Source organism: Bubalus bubalis, chromosome 3, assembly GCF_019923935.1.
Source record: "Bubalus bubalis isolate 160015118507 breed Murrah chromosome 3, NDDB_SH_1, whole genome shotgun sequence".
In the NCBI taxonomy this organism is placed as follows: Eukaryota; Metazoa; Chordata; class Mammalia; order Artiodactyla; family Bovidae; genus Bubalus; species Bubalus bubalis.
In genome coordinates this window covers 64164442-64182771 of record NC_059159.1, presented here as the reverse complement: position 1 = coordinate 64182771, position 18330 = coordinate 64164442, and the positions used below count along the sequence as shown (strand labels likewise).

Here is an 18330-nt window from a genome sequence, read left to right as displayed (position 1 = left end):
CATACACATTGAGGAAGCCAGAAGGGAAAGAGACACGTGTACCCCAGTGTTCATCGCAGCACTGTTTATAATAGCCAGGACATGGAAGCAACCTAGATGTCCATCAGCAGATGAATGGATAAGAAAGCTGTGATACATATACACAATGGAGTATTACTCAGCCATTTAAAAGAATACATTTGAATCAGTTTAATGAGGTGGATGAAACTGGAGCCTATTATACAGAGTGAAGTAAGCCAGAAAGAAAAACACCAATAAAGTATACTAACGCATATATATGGAATTTAGAAAGATGGTAACAATAACCCTGTATATGAGACAGCAAAAGAAACACTGATGTATAGAACAGTCTTTTGGACTCTGTGGGAGAGGAAGAGGGTGGGATGATTTGGGAGAATGGCATTGAAACGTGTATAATGTATGAAACGAGTCGCCAGTCCAGGTTTGATGCACGATACTGGATGCTTGGGGCTGGTGCACTGGGACGACCCACAGGGATGGTATGGGGAGGGAGGAGGGTGGAGGGTTCAGGATGGGGAACACATGTATTCCCCATGTGGGGAATAAATAAATAAATAAATAAAACTGTGGTGGATTATTTTCAATATTTGGCAAAACCAATATAATATTGTAAAGTTTAAAAATAAAATAAAATTAAAAAAAAAAAAAAAAAACAACTGAGGGTGGTGCAGAGGTTTCCCATGTGCTGTCCCTTTACCCTTGTCAGCTTCTCTCACCAGAGTGGTATTTTTGTTACAACTGATGAACTTAGGTTCAATTAGCTTTTACAGTTAGAACCTCAATCATGTGAGATCATCTTCTGAAACCTTTGAGTGCCTGTCTTGTTTTTTTTTATTTTGAGTGCCATTGTTTTTTATTTTGAGTAAAGTAACATATGTACTTTACTGAGCTTTTACTTTCCTAAGCCCTTGTCTCTGTATAGCTTTATTTGAGTAAAGCTGAGAAGAATTCTGCTTCCTCTGATAGACATTATGGCACTTAAACAGAGGAGGAAGCTTAATGAATACACCCTCAGCATCCTTTTTTCATTTCATTAACCCTGAACCACCCCAACTCTTCTATACCATATTGACTCATTTTTCATTACTCAGACTATTTCTGTTACCTAGATTGCTGCCTATTTTCATGTTTTCACCTCTTGAAATAATTTTTAATCATCCTTCAAAATTTTTAAATTTCCTTTATCAGTAAAGGTTTTGAGTCATAGATATGAGGTACCTTACCCAGACCCACTTATGCATGCATTTGTAATAAGATGGAAAATAAGTTACTCCTTTTTTTCTTGTCAGAATAAAAAGGAGTTTATTTCTTTTTAGCCTTTTAATGTCTGTATTTCACTTTCCAAATTCCTAATTTTTTTACTATGTATTTGTGGCTTATACAATATTTATGTTAATCATTCCTTTACTCTTAATCTAGATTAGAGTTCTATTAATTATAAGTGTTAATAATTTTGGAACTCAAGAGATATAGTCTGTTTAATTTGTCTAAAATAGAATATGCACGTGTAAATTCTTAATAATGTTTAATGAAGAGAATGACTGTAAAGAAGCTCATTTCCCTCTATCCCTCGGAACCTTGTACACATATATAATTTGTGTTCACAGTTCAGTACTGTTTTACTACATCAGTGGAGGATAAGAATATGAGTATGAATTCTTCATTTTGGTATATATTAAGTAGTAAATGGAAATGCGTGTGAAAAATGAAGACAGTATAGATTTCTAAATATTATAAGGAATCATAGAATCAATTATAAACTAGTTTTGTCCTCTGTTAATAAGGTATATTACTATACAGTCAGCAAAAACAAGACCAGGAGCCGACTGTGGCTCAGATCATGAACTCCTTATTGCAAAATTCAGACTTAAATTGAAGAACGTAGGGAAAACCACTAGGCCATTGAGGTATGACCAAAATCTGATCTGTTAAAGTCATACAGTGGAAGTGACAAATAGAGTCAGGGGATTAAATTTGATAGAGTGCCTGAAGAACTATGGACGGCAGTTCGTAACACTATACATGAGACGGTGATCAAAACCATCTCCATGAGAAAGAAATGCAAAAAGGCAAAATGGTTGTCTGAGGAGGCCTTACAAATAGCTGAGAAAAAAAGAGAAGTGAAAGGTAAAGGAGAAAAGGGAAGATATATCCATCTGGATGTAGAGTTCCAAAGAATAGCAAGAAGAAATAAGAAAGCCTTCCTCAGTGATCAATGCAAAGAAATAGAGGAAGACAATAGAATGGGAAAGACTGGAGATATCTGCAAGAAAATTAGAGATATCAAGGGGCATTTCATGCAAAGATGGACACAATAAAGTACAGAAATGGTATGGACCTAACAGAAGCAGAAGATACTAAGAAGAGATGGCAAGAATACACAGAAGAACTATACAAAAAAGATCTTCATGACCCAGATAACCACGATGGTGTGATCACTCACCTAGAGCCAGACATCCTGGAAGGTGAAGTCAAGTAGGTCTTAGGAAACATCACTACGAACAACACTAGTGGAGGTGATGAAATTCCAGTTGAGCTATTTCAAATCCTAAAAGATGATGCTGTGAAAGTGCTGCACTCAATATGCCAGCAAATATGGAAAACTCAGCAGAGGCCACAGGACTGGAAAAGGTCAGTTTTCATTCCAATCCCAAAGGCAATGCCAAAGAATAGTCAAATTATTACAGAATTGCACTCATTTTACACACTAGCAAGGTAATGCTGAAAATTCTCCAAGCAAGGCTTTAACAGTGCATGAATCAAGAATTTCCAGACGTTGAAGCTGGATTTAGAAAAGGCAGAGGAACCAGAGATCAAATTGCCAACATCCATTGGATCATAATAAAAGCAAGAGAATTCCAGAAAAACATCTACTTCTGCTTCATTGACTATGCCAAAGCCTTTGACTGTGTGGATCACAACAAACTATGGAAAATTCTTCAAGAGATGGGAATACCAGACAACCTTACCTGCCTCCTGAGAACCTGTGTGCAGGTCAAGAAGCAGCAGTTAGAACCAGACGTGGAACAACGGACAGGTTCAAAATTGGCAAAGGAGTACATCAAGGCTGTGTATTGTCACCCTGCTTATTTAACATATATACAGAGTACATCATGCGAAATGCTGGGCTGGTTGAAGCACAGGCTAGGATCAAGATAGCTGAGAGGAATATCAATAACCTCAAATATGCAGATGACACCACCCTTATGGCAGAAAGTGAAGAGGAATTAAAGAGCCTCTTGATGAAGGTGAAAGAGGAGAATGAAAACGCTGGCTTAAAACTCAGCATTCAGAAAACTAAGATCATGGCATCCAGTCCCATCACTTCATTGCAAATAGATGGGGAAACAATGGAAACAGTGACAGACTTTATTTTCTTGGGCTCCAAAATCACTGCAGATGGTGACTGCAGCCATGAAATTAAAAAATGTATGCTCCTTAGAAGAAAAGCTATGACCAGCCTAGACAGCTTATTAAAAATCAGAGACATTACTTTTCTGACGGAGGTCCATCTAGTCAAATCTATGGTTTTTCCAGTGGTCATATATGGATATAAGATTTGGAGTGTTAAGAAGGCCAAGCACTAAAGAATTGATGCTTTTGAACTGTGGTGTCAGAGAAGACTCTTGACAGTCCTTTGAATTGCATGGAGATCAAATCAGTCAATCCTAAAGGAAATCAGTCCTGAATATTCATTGGAAGGACTGATGCTGAAGCTGAAGCTCCCATACTTTGGCCTCCTGATGCAAAGAGCCGACTCATTAGAAAAAAACCCTAATGCTGGGAAAGATTGAAGGCAGGAGGAGAAGGGGACGACAGAGGATGAGGTGGTTGGATGGCATCACCAACTCAATGGACATGAGTTTGTTCAAGCTCTGGGAGTTGGTGGTGGACAGGGAAGCCTGGGCTGCTGTAGTGTGTGGGATTGCAAAGAGCTGGACACAACTGAGTGACTGAAAACAACAAAATTCCTTTGATAGATTTTTATATGTTGGACACACCCTGCATTCCTGGAATTCCATTTTATACATTTTATATCTTCAGATACAGATACATTATTGGTAATAGTTGATACTCAATGATAAATGAGAATAAAAAAGAAATAATAGTAAGCAAAAATCACTACAGGTTTTAAGTGTGTGATTAAAAGCAGTGAATTATGTGTACCTGATCATTTAAACTAGTTTAGGAAAAGCCATTCAATAAAGCAGAACTTAAATAGATTACATAAGTAAATAAAATAGATCTATATATACATAAATGGTGTGAACATTCTTTTAATCAAAGCTGTTACGTGTGTGGTCATGTTCTTATTAAAATAATTTGTTTCTGCTAAAGTATTTGAATTATTTGATTTAGTGAATCTGATCAGCCAGTGAATATAAATTATTGTATGTCAGTTGAAGGCCCACACTGACAGTGGACATACTATCTTAGGATGGGAAATCAAGCATAAAAATGTTATCGATGTTTTACTTATGTAAAGGTTAAAAGATGAGTCAGTTCAGTTAGGATACAAAGCAGAGATTCTGTCTAATTGTATGCAGTCGTGTAAGCATCCAGGACGCCTCAGAAGAGCCTTATCAGTAGACACAGTTTCAGGTGACGTGTCTGTTGTCGTACTCTTTGAAAGTTTATCTGCCCTCTTTAGGCCAGTCTTATATAAATGGGGCTGTAACAGCCTTGCCTATATATATGAAGGACATTTTCCTAGCCATAGCAATCAGAGAAGAAAAAGAAATAAAAGGAATCCAAATTGGAAGAGAACTAAAGCTGTCAATGTTTATGGATGATACGGTACTATACATAGAAAGTCCTAAAGACACTACCAAAAAACTCCTAGAGTTCATCAGAGAATTTGCTCAAGTTTCAGAATGCAATATTAGTAACCAGGAAAGACTCTTAACCAGGTATAGAGATGATCTAATCCTAGAAGATTCCGGTGGTGAAATTTCACAAGAATCTGTTGTAAGCACTACGTAAGTTAAGTGAATCTTAGGCCATTATCATCCATAGCTTTATGGTGAGTCATTTAAAATTTTTACAGCTTAATTTCACATTTCAAATTTTTATGTATCTCAGTACAGTTGACCCTTGAGCAATACAGGAGTTAATCTGCTTGTACTTATAGTCATCCCTCCATTCTGAGGTTCCCCTGCATCTGTGGATTCAACCAACTATGGACATGTTCTTTAGTTGCTCAGTCGTGTTGGACTCTTTGCAGCCCCATGGACCGCATCACACCAGGCTTCCCGGTCCTTTACCATCTCCCAGAGTTTGCTCAAACTCATGTGCATTGAGTCAGTGATTGCCATCCAACCACAGGATGCCACTAGTCCTGTAGTATTTACTATTGCAAAATATCAATAATAAGTGGACCCATGTGGTTCAAACTTGGGGTGGTCAATGGTCAATTGTAATTGTTAACATATAAAAGAAATGACTGGGGTATGAAAATCAGAAATGTTTATTGGAAGAGAGAAGGCATTATTTCATGTATTTTTCTGAACATAATTATGGTCCTAGACACATGGTCCTACACTATAGGAAGCTGGTGCACTTTCATAGCCAATATCCAAGATGCACAGCCAATAACTCCCTGATCTTTCTTCCTTACTTACAAATTACTGCAGTTGATACTATGCAGTGAGTTCTCTGTTTACGGGGAGTTAGTTTTATTTATTTTTGTATCTTTCTTGCTTAGCACACGGTAACAGGCATAGTATATATTAGATGTACAAGGAAATACTTGGAAAGTTCCATATGTGTGCGTGCATGCTCAGTTGTCTCTGACTTTTTGTGACCCCAGGGACTATAACCTGCCAGACTCCTCTGTCCATGAGATTTTCCAGGCAAGAATACTGGAGTGAGTTATTATTTCCTTCTCTTGGAGAATCTTCCTGACCCAGGGATCAAACCCGCATCTCCTGTGTCTCCTGCGTTGCAGGCATGTTCTTTACCACTGAGCCATCAGGGAAGCCCCATAAAACATACTGTTTTAACCATATTTAACTGTACAGTTCTGTGTCACTAAGTACTTTCATGTTATTCAAGTCTCACCATCATCCATCTCCCTAATTTTTACCTTCCTAAACTGAAAGTCTGTCCCCATTTAACACTAACTCCCGACCCCCAACCCCTGACTGGGGGTTGGGGTACTTTTGTGATTTTGACTATTCTCGGTACCTTGAAATGTTACTGATATTTTTTCATTGTTGTCTAAGCCCAACATGTTTACATTGTTTTGTAGCTGTCAGAGAAAGTTACAGAAACATAATCAGAAAAGATTGAAACAAATAAATGTGCTTTTAGATTTTCCCCCAATCTGTCCATTTTACTTTTTAATAGTTATGACATACAAGGAATTCAGATTTCACTTTTTACCCTAATTTTTAAAATTCACACAAACTTTTCATTATTTTTGATGACCTTTGAAATTGCTGCTTTGCAGCTTTAATCTTACTTTTCTGCTGATCAATATATTTGATGCAGAGTTCTGAAATAAGCTTAACTGCTAGAAACTATGGAGAGTCTTCTATAAGTATGGTCTGAAATAATTTTATGTGTCTATAAGTAGCATAGATTAAATAAACACAAAAGAAGACTTGTTAAGATTTGGTATAGTAGCGTAGATTTTGCCCCTTTTTAAAATAATAGTGACTGATTTAGGTAGTTGATACTGATATGTGTGTAGCTATTGATTCATTAAATAGGAAGACGACTTCATATCAGCCTTCATATTTTGCAAATATTTCTAAAGAAAATATTTCCGTGTAATTTTAAACTTTCTGTAATATTTGATGTTCAGAATTTTTAGTTTTGCTGTTTGTCCGAATTCCTCAGGCAGAAGGGGCAGCCAGCTATGGAAAGAGCAAAACAAGTAGAAGAGTTTCTACAGCGAAGACGGGAAGCAAAGCAGAACAAAGCTCGGGCCGAGGGGCATATGGTAGGATTTTGTTTTTGAGATTTTTGAACATAGTGTTCAGAGTGAAGGACTGAAACAAGGTAGGTATAAATGACAAGAGTCACCATCCTTTTCAAACACTACCTCTGAATATTTGCAGGGTGTTAAACCTCTCTTTGTGCAATTTCTTTTATGCCAAGTGTGAAGTTCTGTTGTTGCCTTAGTTAATTGAAAGTTCATAGTTGCATTCTTCCTTTTAAAAGAGTCAGAGTAGGTATAGCAACCCAGATATTTAGGTTAAATAAGTTCTTACATTGCTTTTTTTGGCCCTAGATGCTTTTTGTTTTAAATACTTTAGCAAAGAATTGTAGAAGAAAAATGAGAAACAAACATTTGGATAGGTATACATGTAACTGTGCATTTACTCAAAAGCAAATTAGGACCAAATGAATTTTAAAGCCTCTAATTATTCAGTCAGGTAACTGAATAAGTCATGTGTTCAAGAAAATACTAAGTTTTTAAATGATCATTTTAGTAGATGTTGGTTTTGATACGCACATATTCACAATTGTGGTACACTGCCTTTTCACCTTTTCTCCACAGAACAAATGGTGACTGTTTCTGTCAGCTCAGCACCCCGTGAAGCAGCACGTTTATGTAGGAAATAGGTCAATTGTATAGTTAAATGTTTTTTTATACTTACATGTACTATAAGTTGATAAGTAACATCATTATGAGTTAATATAATTATTCCAATTTAGGATATTTTTTCTTTGAAATAATATTATTGAAAAATAGTAAATTTTTTAATGATTACCCCCTTTATATTTTTAACACCCATCAGCTTGTTTTTCTAGTATCTGGAATTAATATGTATATGTATCCTTTCTGTGGACAGAAGAGAACCTGCTTTATTTTTCGCTTGCCCCATTTCTCCCATGTTAACAGCATCTGGAATTTTAGTTACAGATATTAATTAGAAATATTTTCAAACAATTATTAGACTTAGCAAGATGTACACATTTCTCACCTCAGAACTGTTTCTTACATCTACTGTCCTTCCCTGAGTTTATTGTCTTCATGATGGAGATGACTCTTGGAACCTTTGAGAGAGAAATTGTCCAAGATTTGTTGGAAATGTACTTATTTTGTCTTCACACTTAAATGTTAATTTGTAGTAGTGGTCTACTGTTGAATTTGCTTACCATTTATATGTCTGAAAAAACATTTTGCCTTGTTTTTTGAAAAATATTTTTTCTGAAAATAGTATTATACATTGAGAGTTCTTTCTCTGTCCATTCTTTAAAATGTTTCTCCACTTACATCCTGGCAGTCCTGTTCTGACCAGCTGGCATTCTTACGTTTTCCTCAGTGTTTGATGTGTCTTTTCCTTTAATGGCTTTTAACATTTCCTCTTTATCACTGGAAGTGAATTGATTATGATATAGCTTGGAAAAATTCAGCCATTATTTCTTCAAAACTTTTTTTTGTTCTCCTCTTCTTTTTGCTTTGGGTGTTGAGCACCTATACGCCAGCTCACTGATGCTCTGTTCATCTCTTTTTGGTCCCTTTCCAGTGTTTCATTTTGGGTAGTTTCTGTTGCTAAATCTTCAAGTTCACTAGTCTTTTTGTTTGCTTTTTGCAATCTGCTCTCCTTTTAACCCCATCCAGACATGTATTTTTAAGATACTTTTTTTTTCTCTTAAAGTTTATTTGGGTCATTTTTATACTTTCCATGTCTGTCTGTATAATACGTAACACTTTTCTCTCCTTTCTTGAACATGTGGAATGTAATTATTATAGCCTTCTTAATCACCTTGTCTACTAATTCTTACCTCTTTGTCATTTCTGAGTCCGTTGGCTATTTTTCTTCTCATTTTGGTCATCTTTTCCTGCTTCTTTACCCACCTGGTAATTTGTGGTTGGATGCCAGGCACTGTGTATTTTATCTTGGATTTTTTGTATTTAACTGTGTGGAGACTTTACCCTGGGGTGCAATGTTGTTAGTTAAAGATAGTTTGAGTCTTTCAGGGCTTGCCTCTAAGCTTTGCTCGGCAGGTGGAGCACAGCCATTGATCTAGGACTCACTTGGCTGCACCACTGAGACAGTGCCCTAGTGCTGTGATACTATGTTGGTGTCCTCCAATACTCTGTTGACTTGAAGGCCTTTCCAATCTGGCTGTTGGAAGCGTGGCGTGTTCCCAGCCCTCAGTGAGCCTGAGGAATTGGTGTTTTGCTCAGTTGCTCATTTGTGTCCAACTCTTTGCGACCCCATGGACTGTAGCCTGCCAGGCTCCCCTGTCCATGGGGATTCTCCAGACAAGAATACTGGAGTGGGTTGCCATGCCGTCCTCCAGGAATCTTCCCAACCCAGGGGTCGAACCCAGGTCTCCTGCATTGCAGGCCAATTCTTTACCATTTGAGCCACCAGGGAAGCCCAGGAACGCTGCAGTGGGTAGCCTATTCCTTCTCCAGGGTCTCTTCCTGACCCAGGATTTGGTGAGGTCAGGCTAATTGTCACTCAGAGGAAACCTCTGCAGCTTCCAGCACTCTCTTCCTGCAGATATTAGTGCTCCTCTACCTCCCACACTCTGACTGCCCTTTCCTTGGCTCAGGGACCCCCTCTCCCTGTGCTGCAGCCTAGAAATGGGTAGTGACTGAGCTTACCTCACTTGTTCTCCTCTCCCAAGGATCACTGTCTTGTGCTGCCTGTTTGCCCGTGTTTGAAAATCATAGTTTCGTATACTTTGTCCAGTCTTTCCTTGTTGAAGGTGGGAGGGCACATCTGGTCTGTATTACTGACTGCAGGTGAAGTCTTGGGTGGTGGTTTGCTGGATGAAGAATCTAGGTTACAGGCTCCCCCCAGACCATATTAAAGCTGCTGCCTTATCATCATCTCATTGTGACTTGTGAGCATGGTGACGATGTTCTTTGTGCTCCTCTGTAAGGGATTTTCATCTCTGAAAGCATGTTGGACTATTTGTTTCTACCTTTCATATTCTGAAATAATCACGAGTATTTATCAGTTTGTTTTTTTTGACTGACCTGACTTGATGCTAATCAGATGTTCTCAGTCTGAACACTCACCTTTAGTTCTGGGACATTCTCAGTTACCATTTCTTCAGGTATTGCTGCTTCTCCTTTTTCTCCTTGACAAAGCTCCTATAAATGAATAGATTGGAACCTCTGCTTCAAATGTCTTTTGTTCTGTTCTTCTGTTTCTTTTTTTAATCCCTTCCTCCCTTCTTACTGTTTTGGAAGGATTCCTAGCCCAAATTTCAGCTCATAACACATTCTTTCATTTTGTCTGCTCTGCCCTTCAGCCTATCCAATGAGATTCTCTTAACTTTAGAAACTTGTATTTTCATGTCCATGAAGCTACTTAGTTTTTCTTGAAAGCTCCCTGATCATGTGCTCATTTCTCTTGTAGTACTCTAGGTATTGTAGGGTCTTGTTCTTGGTGCTCTCTTGGCAGTGTTGGTGTCTTCAGTGTTTTAAGTCTGTGTCCTGTTTCATGGTACTGGTGTTCCTTGCACGGTTGGTGTTCTTGCTGGTGTAGTCACGTATGGGGCTCTCTGTTTCACTCTTCATTGCCTCTGTTCGGGTGGGCCCCTGGCGAGATGGTACATGCTGCTCTGCTCAGTCCTCTGCCCAGTTTTCCGTCAGAGTAGACGCCAGGTGGGACACATTGCTGTTCTCCCAAGCAGATCCCTGGCAGCTTATTTTCTGGGCTTTGGAGAGCCCCTTCCTTCCTGGTATCACCAGTCACCTGGAGCACTGGCCTGGCCTTTCCCTCCAACTCTCTTGTCATTAGTGTCTTTAGGGAGCTGCTGGGGCCAGACGAGCTCTTCTGGAAGCATGTGGCTACTGGCCCCTTCGCACCCCCTCGCTGAGGCCTCGCCCCACATGCTGTGCTCGTGTTACTTGTCATCATAAACCCATTTGTGTACTTGCCTCACCTCTGGGTTCCTTCCATTCTTGGGATTGCCCAGAGTTTTGCTTGTTTTTGAGTGCTGATGTGCATTCACTTAACACAACAACTTCTCTAGTCTAGAATTTTGCAGGATGAGAGGCCATGGTTTCGTTCTTCCATCTTACAGTCAGAAATTATTATTTTCACTATGTTGTGTTATTTTTAAAAAAACGTGCTTTAGGGACCTCCCTGGCAGTCCAGTGGTTAAGATTTAATGCTGTCACTGCAGGGGACGCAGGCTCAATCCCTGGTCCGGGAGCTAAGACCCCACATGCTACATGGCCAATTAATAAATAAATGCATCCAACTAAATCTTTTAAAAAATTTTGCTTTAGAGATAAGTGATTTTTATGTGACTTTTCAAGATTCAGTTTTTTAAAGCTATTTAGGATTTCTTTGTTCCCTAGGTGACAATATATATACATACATAAAACTTTAGAAAAGTGAAGAATTTTTACTTTTTGGTGTATTTGGGTGTGTACATTGTATATTACTTGTTTTATTCACTAATTAAATAACAAAGGCAGTGTGTTAAACATTTTGGGGACAGTAGGTTAATTAACTGATTGAAGACTACTTAATTAAAGCTTAACCAGACATAGTTTGTCTCTGGAGTAGTTTAGAGTCTCGAGTTAGACAAGAATATGTACACTGGAGACCGAGCCAGAGAACCAGAAGCAAGGGCTGAGTGGGGAGAAAAGGTCTCGCAGATTTTAAGTTCTAAATTGAAACGTTTTTATGATGAGATAGAGGGCCTGTTTAAAATTGATCTCTCCTTTTCCATGCTTTGTGACAAATTACCGTAAACCAAGGAGCCTAAGAGCAACAGAGATTTATGACCCACTGTTTCTCCAGGCCAGGACTCTGGCACATTGTGATCGTCCTCTGCCCCTCGTCTCCTGAAGCCCAGGTAGCAGTGTCAGCGGCTGTGCCTTCATGGCGTCAGCAGGCCGTCCCTCCCTCTGCTGTGGGAATCAGGTCTCTGCTATTGGAGAGATTGACTGAGACCATGCTCAGTTGTTTGCCACATAATCTCAGCAGCAAAGAACTCCATGTGCATCAACTCCCTGCCTCCTGCTTCTTCAACCAGCCAGGGAAACTCGGCACTTAATAGTCAACCCACTGTTTTAATGCCACTCATCAGAGGAGCCTGGTAGGCTGCAGTCCATGGGGTCACGAAGAGTCGGACACGACTGAGCGACTTCACTTTCACTTTTCACTTTCATGCATTGAAGAAGGAAATGGCAACCCACTCCAGTGTTCTTGCCTGGAGAATCCCAGGAACAGGGGAGCCTGGTGGGCTGCCGTCTGTGGGGTTGCACAGAGTCGGACACGACTGAAGCGACTTAGCAGCAGCAGCAGAAGCATCCCATTTAATGTGACTCAGTCCTGGGGGTACACCCCATAGTATTCCCAGCCCTGGGGATCATCTGTGCAGGGCTTGCAATTCTGGGGAGTAGGTGAATGTCAGGAAACCTTGGGAGCCGTCTCCAAGTCCTGCCCTCCATGGTCCCTTTGCCTTTGACTTTAGAGAGTGTGTCAGGGACAGCAGATGAGGTGAAGTGGAGGAGCTGACTTCAGCAACATACTTGAGGGAGAGCACTACCCAGGAGTCCAGACAGAGCTCTGTAAAAAATTGGTTGATTAACATGAAGTTTAAATACAGTGATATTCACCAGTGTTAGGTGTGTGTCTGGATGAGTGCTGACAAGAGTATGTAGTCATATAATCCCTGCCACAGTCACGGGATAGTGCTGTTCCATCATTTCTTAAAAGCTTCCTCCTCTTACCATCAGGAAAAAAAAATTGAATGTGATATGATGGATGACAACTAAACTTACCATAGTGATCCTTTCTCAGTGTATGCGTATATTAAATTATTTTGTGCACCTTAAACTAATGATGTTATATGGCAATTGTATCTCAATAAAACCAGGCTTCCCTGGTGGCTCAGATGGTAAAGAATCCACTTACAATGTGGGAGACCTGAGTTCATTCCCTGAGTGAAAGTTCCTCTGGAAAAGGAAATGTCATCCCGCTCCAGTATTTTGGCCTGGAGAATCCCATGGACAGAGTAACCTGGCAGACTACAGTCCATGGGATCGCAAAGAGTCGGACGCGACTTAGCAACTACACACATATCTCAACTAAACAGGAGGAGGAAGTTTCCTCCTGCCTCTTTGCAGTCAGTCTGCTGCCAGCCATAGGCTGCGCTCTTGTTTCTTCTAGAATTTCATATAGAAATATCTTACAGTATATATGGTTTTGGGGTGGTGTGTATCCTTAGTTCTTTTTTATTCCTAAGTCTTAGTCCATCATGTGAGTATACCTTAAATTGTTTATTCAATCCTCAGTTGATGGACGTTTGTGTGGTTTCTAAAAGAGATGGTTTGAAAACTCTTGGGAGTCACTGGACTGACTAGCCCATGCTCCTGGGAGCCCTTCTTTCTGAGTTGGCATATCCCTCTCTATTATGTGTAACTCAGTTAGTAATATTTTTACACTCAGGTTTCTGAACACTGCTGGAGAAAGTCACAGCTGTGATGGCCAGTGTTAGATGGGTTTATGGCCTCTAGTTTCAGCAGAAGTGTGGTCCTTTTCAGCACTCTGTTAAATCTCCATGGTCAGCAGCCTATTCCCTTGTCCATTTGCTCAATGATTTCATCCTTCTTCCTTCTCTGTGAAGATAATCATTACAGAGAAAGTTGGCTTATGAACCCCACATTTCATCAGATTTTTCTGCCTCCGTATTTAAAAGTGAAATGAAAGTCGCTCAGTCGTATCCGACTCTTTGCGACCCCATGGACTATACAACCCATGGAATTATCTAGGCCAGAATACTGGAGTGGGTAGCTTTTCCCTTCTCCAGGGTATCTTCCCAACCCAGGGATCGAACCCAGGTCTCCCACATTGCAAGTGGATTCTTTACCAGTTGAGCCAACAAGGGAAGTCCAGGAATACTGGAGTGGGTAGCCTATTGCTTCTCTAGCAGATCTTCCCAACCCAGGAATCAAACCAGGGCATTGCAGGCGGATTCTTTACCAACTGAGCTGTCAGAGCTATCCCTCCATACTTATAAATTTATCTACAATTATACCCAGTACTTCCTTGTTTTCGCCAGTCTCAGAGGAGGATAATAATTTCTTCTGTTCAAAAGTAATCTTCCCATTCCATTCTTCCCATTCTATCCTATTTGATGATTATAAGGCTACTAACTGTTGACATTGGTCAATTTACTGGGTGCGTACTGTGCCAAAGAATGCTCAAACTACCACACAATTGCACTCATCTCACATGCTAGTAAAGTAATGCTGAAAATTCTCCAAGCCAGGTTTCAGCAGTACGTGAACTATGAACTTCCAGATAGTCAAGCTGGTTTTAGAAAAGGCAGAGGAACCAGAGATCAAATTGCCAACATCTGTTGGATTACTGAAAAAGCAAGACAGTGCCAGAGAAACATCTACTTCTGCTTTGTTGACTATGCCAAAGCCTTTGATTTTGTGGATCATCACAAACTGTGGAAAATTCTGACAGAGATGGGAATACCAGACCACCTGACCTGCCTCTTAAGAAGTCATGCAGGTCAGGAAGCAACAATTAGAACTGGACATGGAACAACAGACTGGTTCCAAACCAGGAAAGGAGTACGTCAAGGCTGTATATTGTCACCCTACTTATTTAACTTACGTGCAGAGTACATCATGAGAAATGCTGGACTGGATGAAGCACAAGCTGGAATCAAGATTGCCGGGAGAAATATCAATAACCTCAGATAATGCAGATGACACCACCCTTATGGCAGAAAGCAAAGAACTAGAGAGCCTCTTGATGAAAGTGAAAGAGGAGAATGAAAAAGTTGGCTTAAAACTCAGCATTCAGAAAACTAAGATCATGGCATCAGGTCCCATCACTTCATGGCATATAGATGAGGAAACAGTGGAAATGGTGAGAGACTTTATTTTTTTGGGCTCCAAAATCACTGCAGATGGTGATTGCAGCCATGAAATTAAAAGACCCTTGCTTCTTGGAAGAAAAGTTATAACCAAGCTAGACAGCATATTAAAAAGCAGAGACATTACTTTGCCAATCCATCTAGTCAAAGCTATGGTTTTTCCAGTGGTCATGTATGGATGTGAGAGTTGGACTATACAGAAAGCTGAGCGGCGAAGAATTGATGCTTTTGAACTGTGGTGTTGGAGAAGACTCTTGAGAGTCCCTTGGACTGCAAGGAAATCCAACCAGTCCATCCTAAAGGAAATCAGTCCTGACTATTCATTGAAAGGACTGATGCTGAAGCTGAAACTCCAATACTTTGACCACCTGATGTAAAGAACTGACTCATTTGAAAAGACCCTGATGCTGGGAAAGACTGAAGGCGGGAGGAGAAGGGGACAATAGAGGATGAGATGGTTGGATGACATCACCATCTCAATGGACGTGAGTTTGTGTAAACTCCGGGAGTTGGTGATGGACAGGGAGGCCTGGCGTGCTGCAGTCCATGGGGTCGCAAAGAGTCAGACACGACTGAGTGACTGAGCTGAACTGAACTGAACTGCTATATGTCAGGCATAGTTTTGAGTTCTCTACCTGTATTAACTCACTTCTCACAGCAGCACCCTGAGGTGGGTTCTGTAGTGTTCCCGTCTTACATCTCACTGAGGCAGAAGTAGAGAAGCTAACATGACAGTTTGGGTTTTACAGAGACTGAATGGTAGATTGCGTGTTTAAATGCCATGTTCTGACTGTAGAACCCATGCTTTCGTGGCTTTATTTTCTGTGCCATACTGTCTGTTTACTTGAGGGTCCTCCTTACTCCATCACTTGTTTCCTCTCCCTCCTGATCATTTCCTTCTTCCCTGATGCCCTCCCATAGCCTATAAATACATTCATGTTTCTCACATTTCTGCTCCTAGGAGGACCTCTTCACAGCTGGCCCCTCAAAGGAATGAAGCACTACTCTTCATTGTTGATCACCCAGTGTTCAGAATCCTGTTGATATAGAAGTTATCACTGTCCATCTTCTCAGATATAATATAGTATTTTCAGTCTTTATCTTATTTGACCTTTCTGTGACATTTGGTCTCATGAGTTACTGCTTCTAAATTTCTTCACTGCCTTCTATGGTACCAAATTCTCCTTGTTTTTCTTTCTCTGTTTTTTTTTTTTTTTTTTATTTCTTAATATCTTTTCCTACAGGATTCTTTTCTGCTCATTTTTTAAAGGCTGATATTTTCTGGGGTGTTCTGTCTTTGGTTATTTTCTCACTATAAATAATACCCTGCAGTGATCTCATTCTACAAGGGACCAGTGACCTCACAGTCTGTCTCAGTTACTCAGACTACTCTTTAATTTCTATCCTGTCTAGCTGCCTTCTGGACATCATTTCCTGGGTGTTTCATTGGCACCTTAATTTTTAAATTTCCTTTTATTATTTAATGTATAATACAATAACTTTCTTATACCATTTTCTTATGACTTTTTTATAATACAATAACTTTCCTTTTATTATTTAAATTATAATACAATAATGGGTTTGCCTTGTGACTCAGCTGGTAAAGAATCTGTCTGCAATGTGGGAGACCTGGGTTTGATCCCTGGGTTGGGAAGATCCCCTGGAAAAGGGAAAGGCTACCCACTCCAAGTATTCTGGCCTGGAGAATTCCATGAGACCCCATAGTCCATGGGGTTGCAAACAGTCGGATACAACTGAGCAACTTTAACTTTCACAATAACTTCATTTTTCTTCTCCAGTTCTATGAATTTTAGCACAAGTATAAATTCACATACCCACCACCATAGTCAGGGTATAGAAGAGTTGCATAATCCCAAAACTCTTTTGGTGTCTCTCAGCATAGTCATGCTGTCCCTATACCATCAACAGCCTGGCAGCTATTGTCTGTTCTCCATGACTACAGTGTTGTCTTTTCAAGAATATCTTATGTGGTATATATGTATGGTATCAGTTCAGCTCAGTTCAGTCACTCAGTTGTGTCCAACTTTGCAACCCCACGGACTGCAGCCAGGCTTCCCTGTCCATCACCAACTGCCACAGCTTGCTCAAACCCATGGCCATCAAATCAGTGATGCCATCCAACCATCTCATCCTCTGTCGTCCCCTTCTCCTCCTGCCTTCAGTCTTTCCCAGCAGCAGGGTCTTTTCCATTGAGTTAGTTCTTCGCATCAGGTGGCCAAAGTATTGGAGTTTTCAGCTTCAGCATCAGTCCTTCCAATGAATATTCAGGACTGATCTTCTTCAGAATGGACTGGTTGGATCTCCTTGCAGTCCAAGGGACTCTCAAGAGTCTTCTCCAACACCACAGTTCAAAAGCATCAATTCTTTGCTGCTCAGCTTTTTTTATAGTCCAAATCTCACATCCATACATGACCACTGGAAAAACCATAGCTTTGACTAGATGGACCTTTGTTGGCAAAGTAATGTCTCTGCTTTTTAATATGCTGTCTAGGTTGGTCATAACTTTTCTGCCAGGGAGCAAGTATCTTTTAATTTCGTAGCTGCAGTCACCATCTGCAGTGTTTTTGGAGCCCAGGAAAATAAAGTCTGTCACTGTTTCCCTTGTTTGGAAAGTATGAAAAGGCAAAAAGATATGTACGGTATATATAATGAAATATGAACCTTATTGGTTGACTTCTTTCACTCACCTTAATCATTTTCATCCAAGCTGTTGCATTTATCAGTAACTTTTTCTTTTATTTTTGAGTGATTTCCATTGTATGGATGTGCTATGGTTTGTTTATTCATTCACTCATTGAGGGACATTTGGGTTGTTTCTAGTTTTTGATGATTATAAGTACTGCTGCTTGTATCATTCATTTACAAGTTTTTGGACAAGTGTTAAGTTTTTATTGGGTAAGTACCCAGGAGTAGGTTTACTGAATCATATGGTACATGTATATTTAACTTGGGTTTTCAAAAAAGTCAAACCATTTGCTGGAATTCTTGTACCATTTTACCTTCCTACCAGGAGTAAACAAGAGTTCCACTTGCTTTGCATCCTCATCAGCATTGGGCATTGTCACTATTTTTTTATTTTGGCCATCTAATTATGTATAAGGGTATCTCATTGTGATTTAATGTGCATTTCTCAAAATGTTAATGATGTCGAATTCCTTTTAATGTTCTTATTTGTGATCCTTATATCCTCTTTAGAGAACTGTCTGAATAATTTGTTGATGTTGATTGATTGTTATTGGTTTAGCTTTGCGTGTTCTATATATTCTGGATAAGTCTTTTATTTGGTTGCCAGGGTCCATCCCCAGCTGATCCAGGGTATTCGAAGCAGGGATGGCGTCGGCGACCTATTTAATTATTTATTCATCAAAGATATAAAGAGTAATAGAATGAGGATAGCTCAGTAGGAAAATTCAGTGGAGAAAAGAGGCTGAGTAGCTTGGTTTACACGGGAGACCAATA

The 18330-nt window shown here is 39.8% G+C and overlaps 1 protein-coding gene across 5 annotated transcripts in view; it reads left to right on the top strand.

The window, feature by feature from the left end:
• NEK1 (NIMA related kinase 1) overlaps window positions 1-18330 on the top strand; it is a 130696-nt gene that overhangs the window by 51937 nt on the left and 60429 nt on the right. For all 5 annotated transcript variants that reach the window (XM_045164971.1, XM_045164970.1, XM_045164972.1 and 2 more), the window contains one exon: window positions 6865-6967. In XM_045164971.1, coding sequence (XP_045020906.1) covers window positions 6865-6967 — 103 coding nt within the window. The remainder of the gene's footprint in view (window positions 1-6864; window positions 6968-18330) is intronic.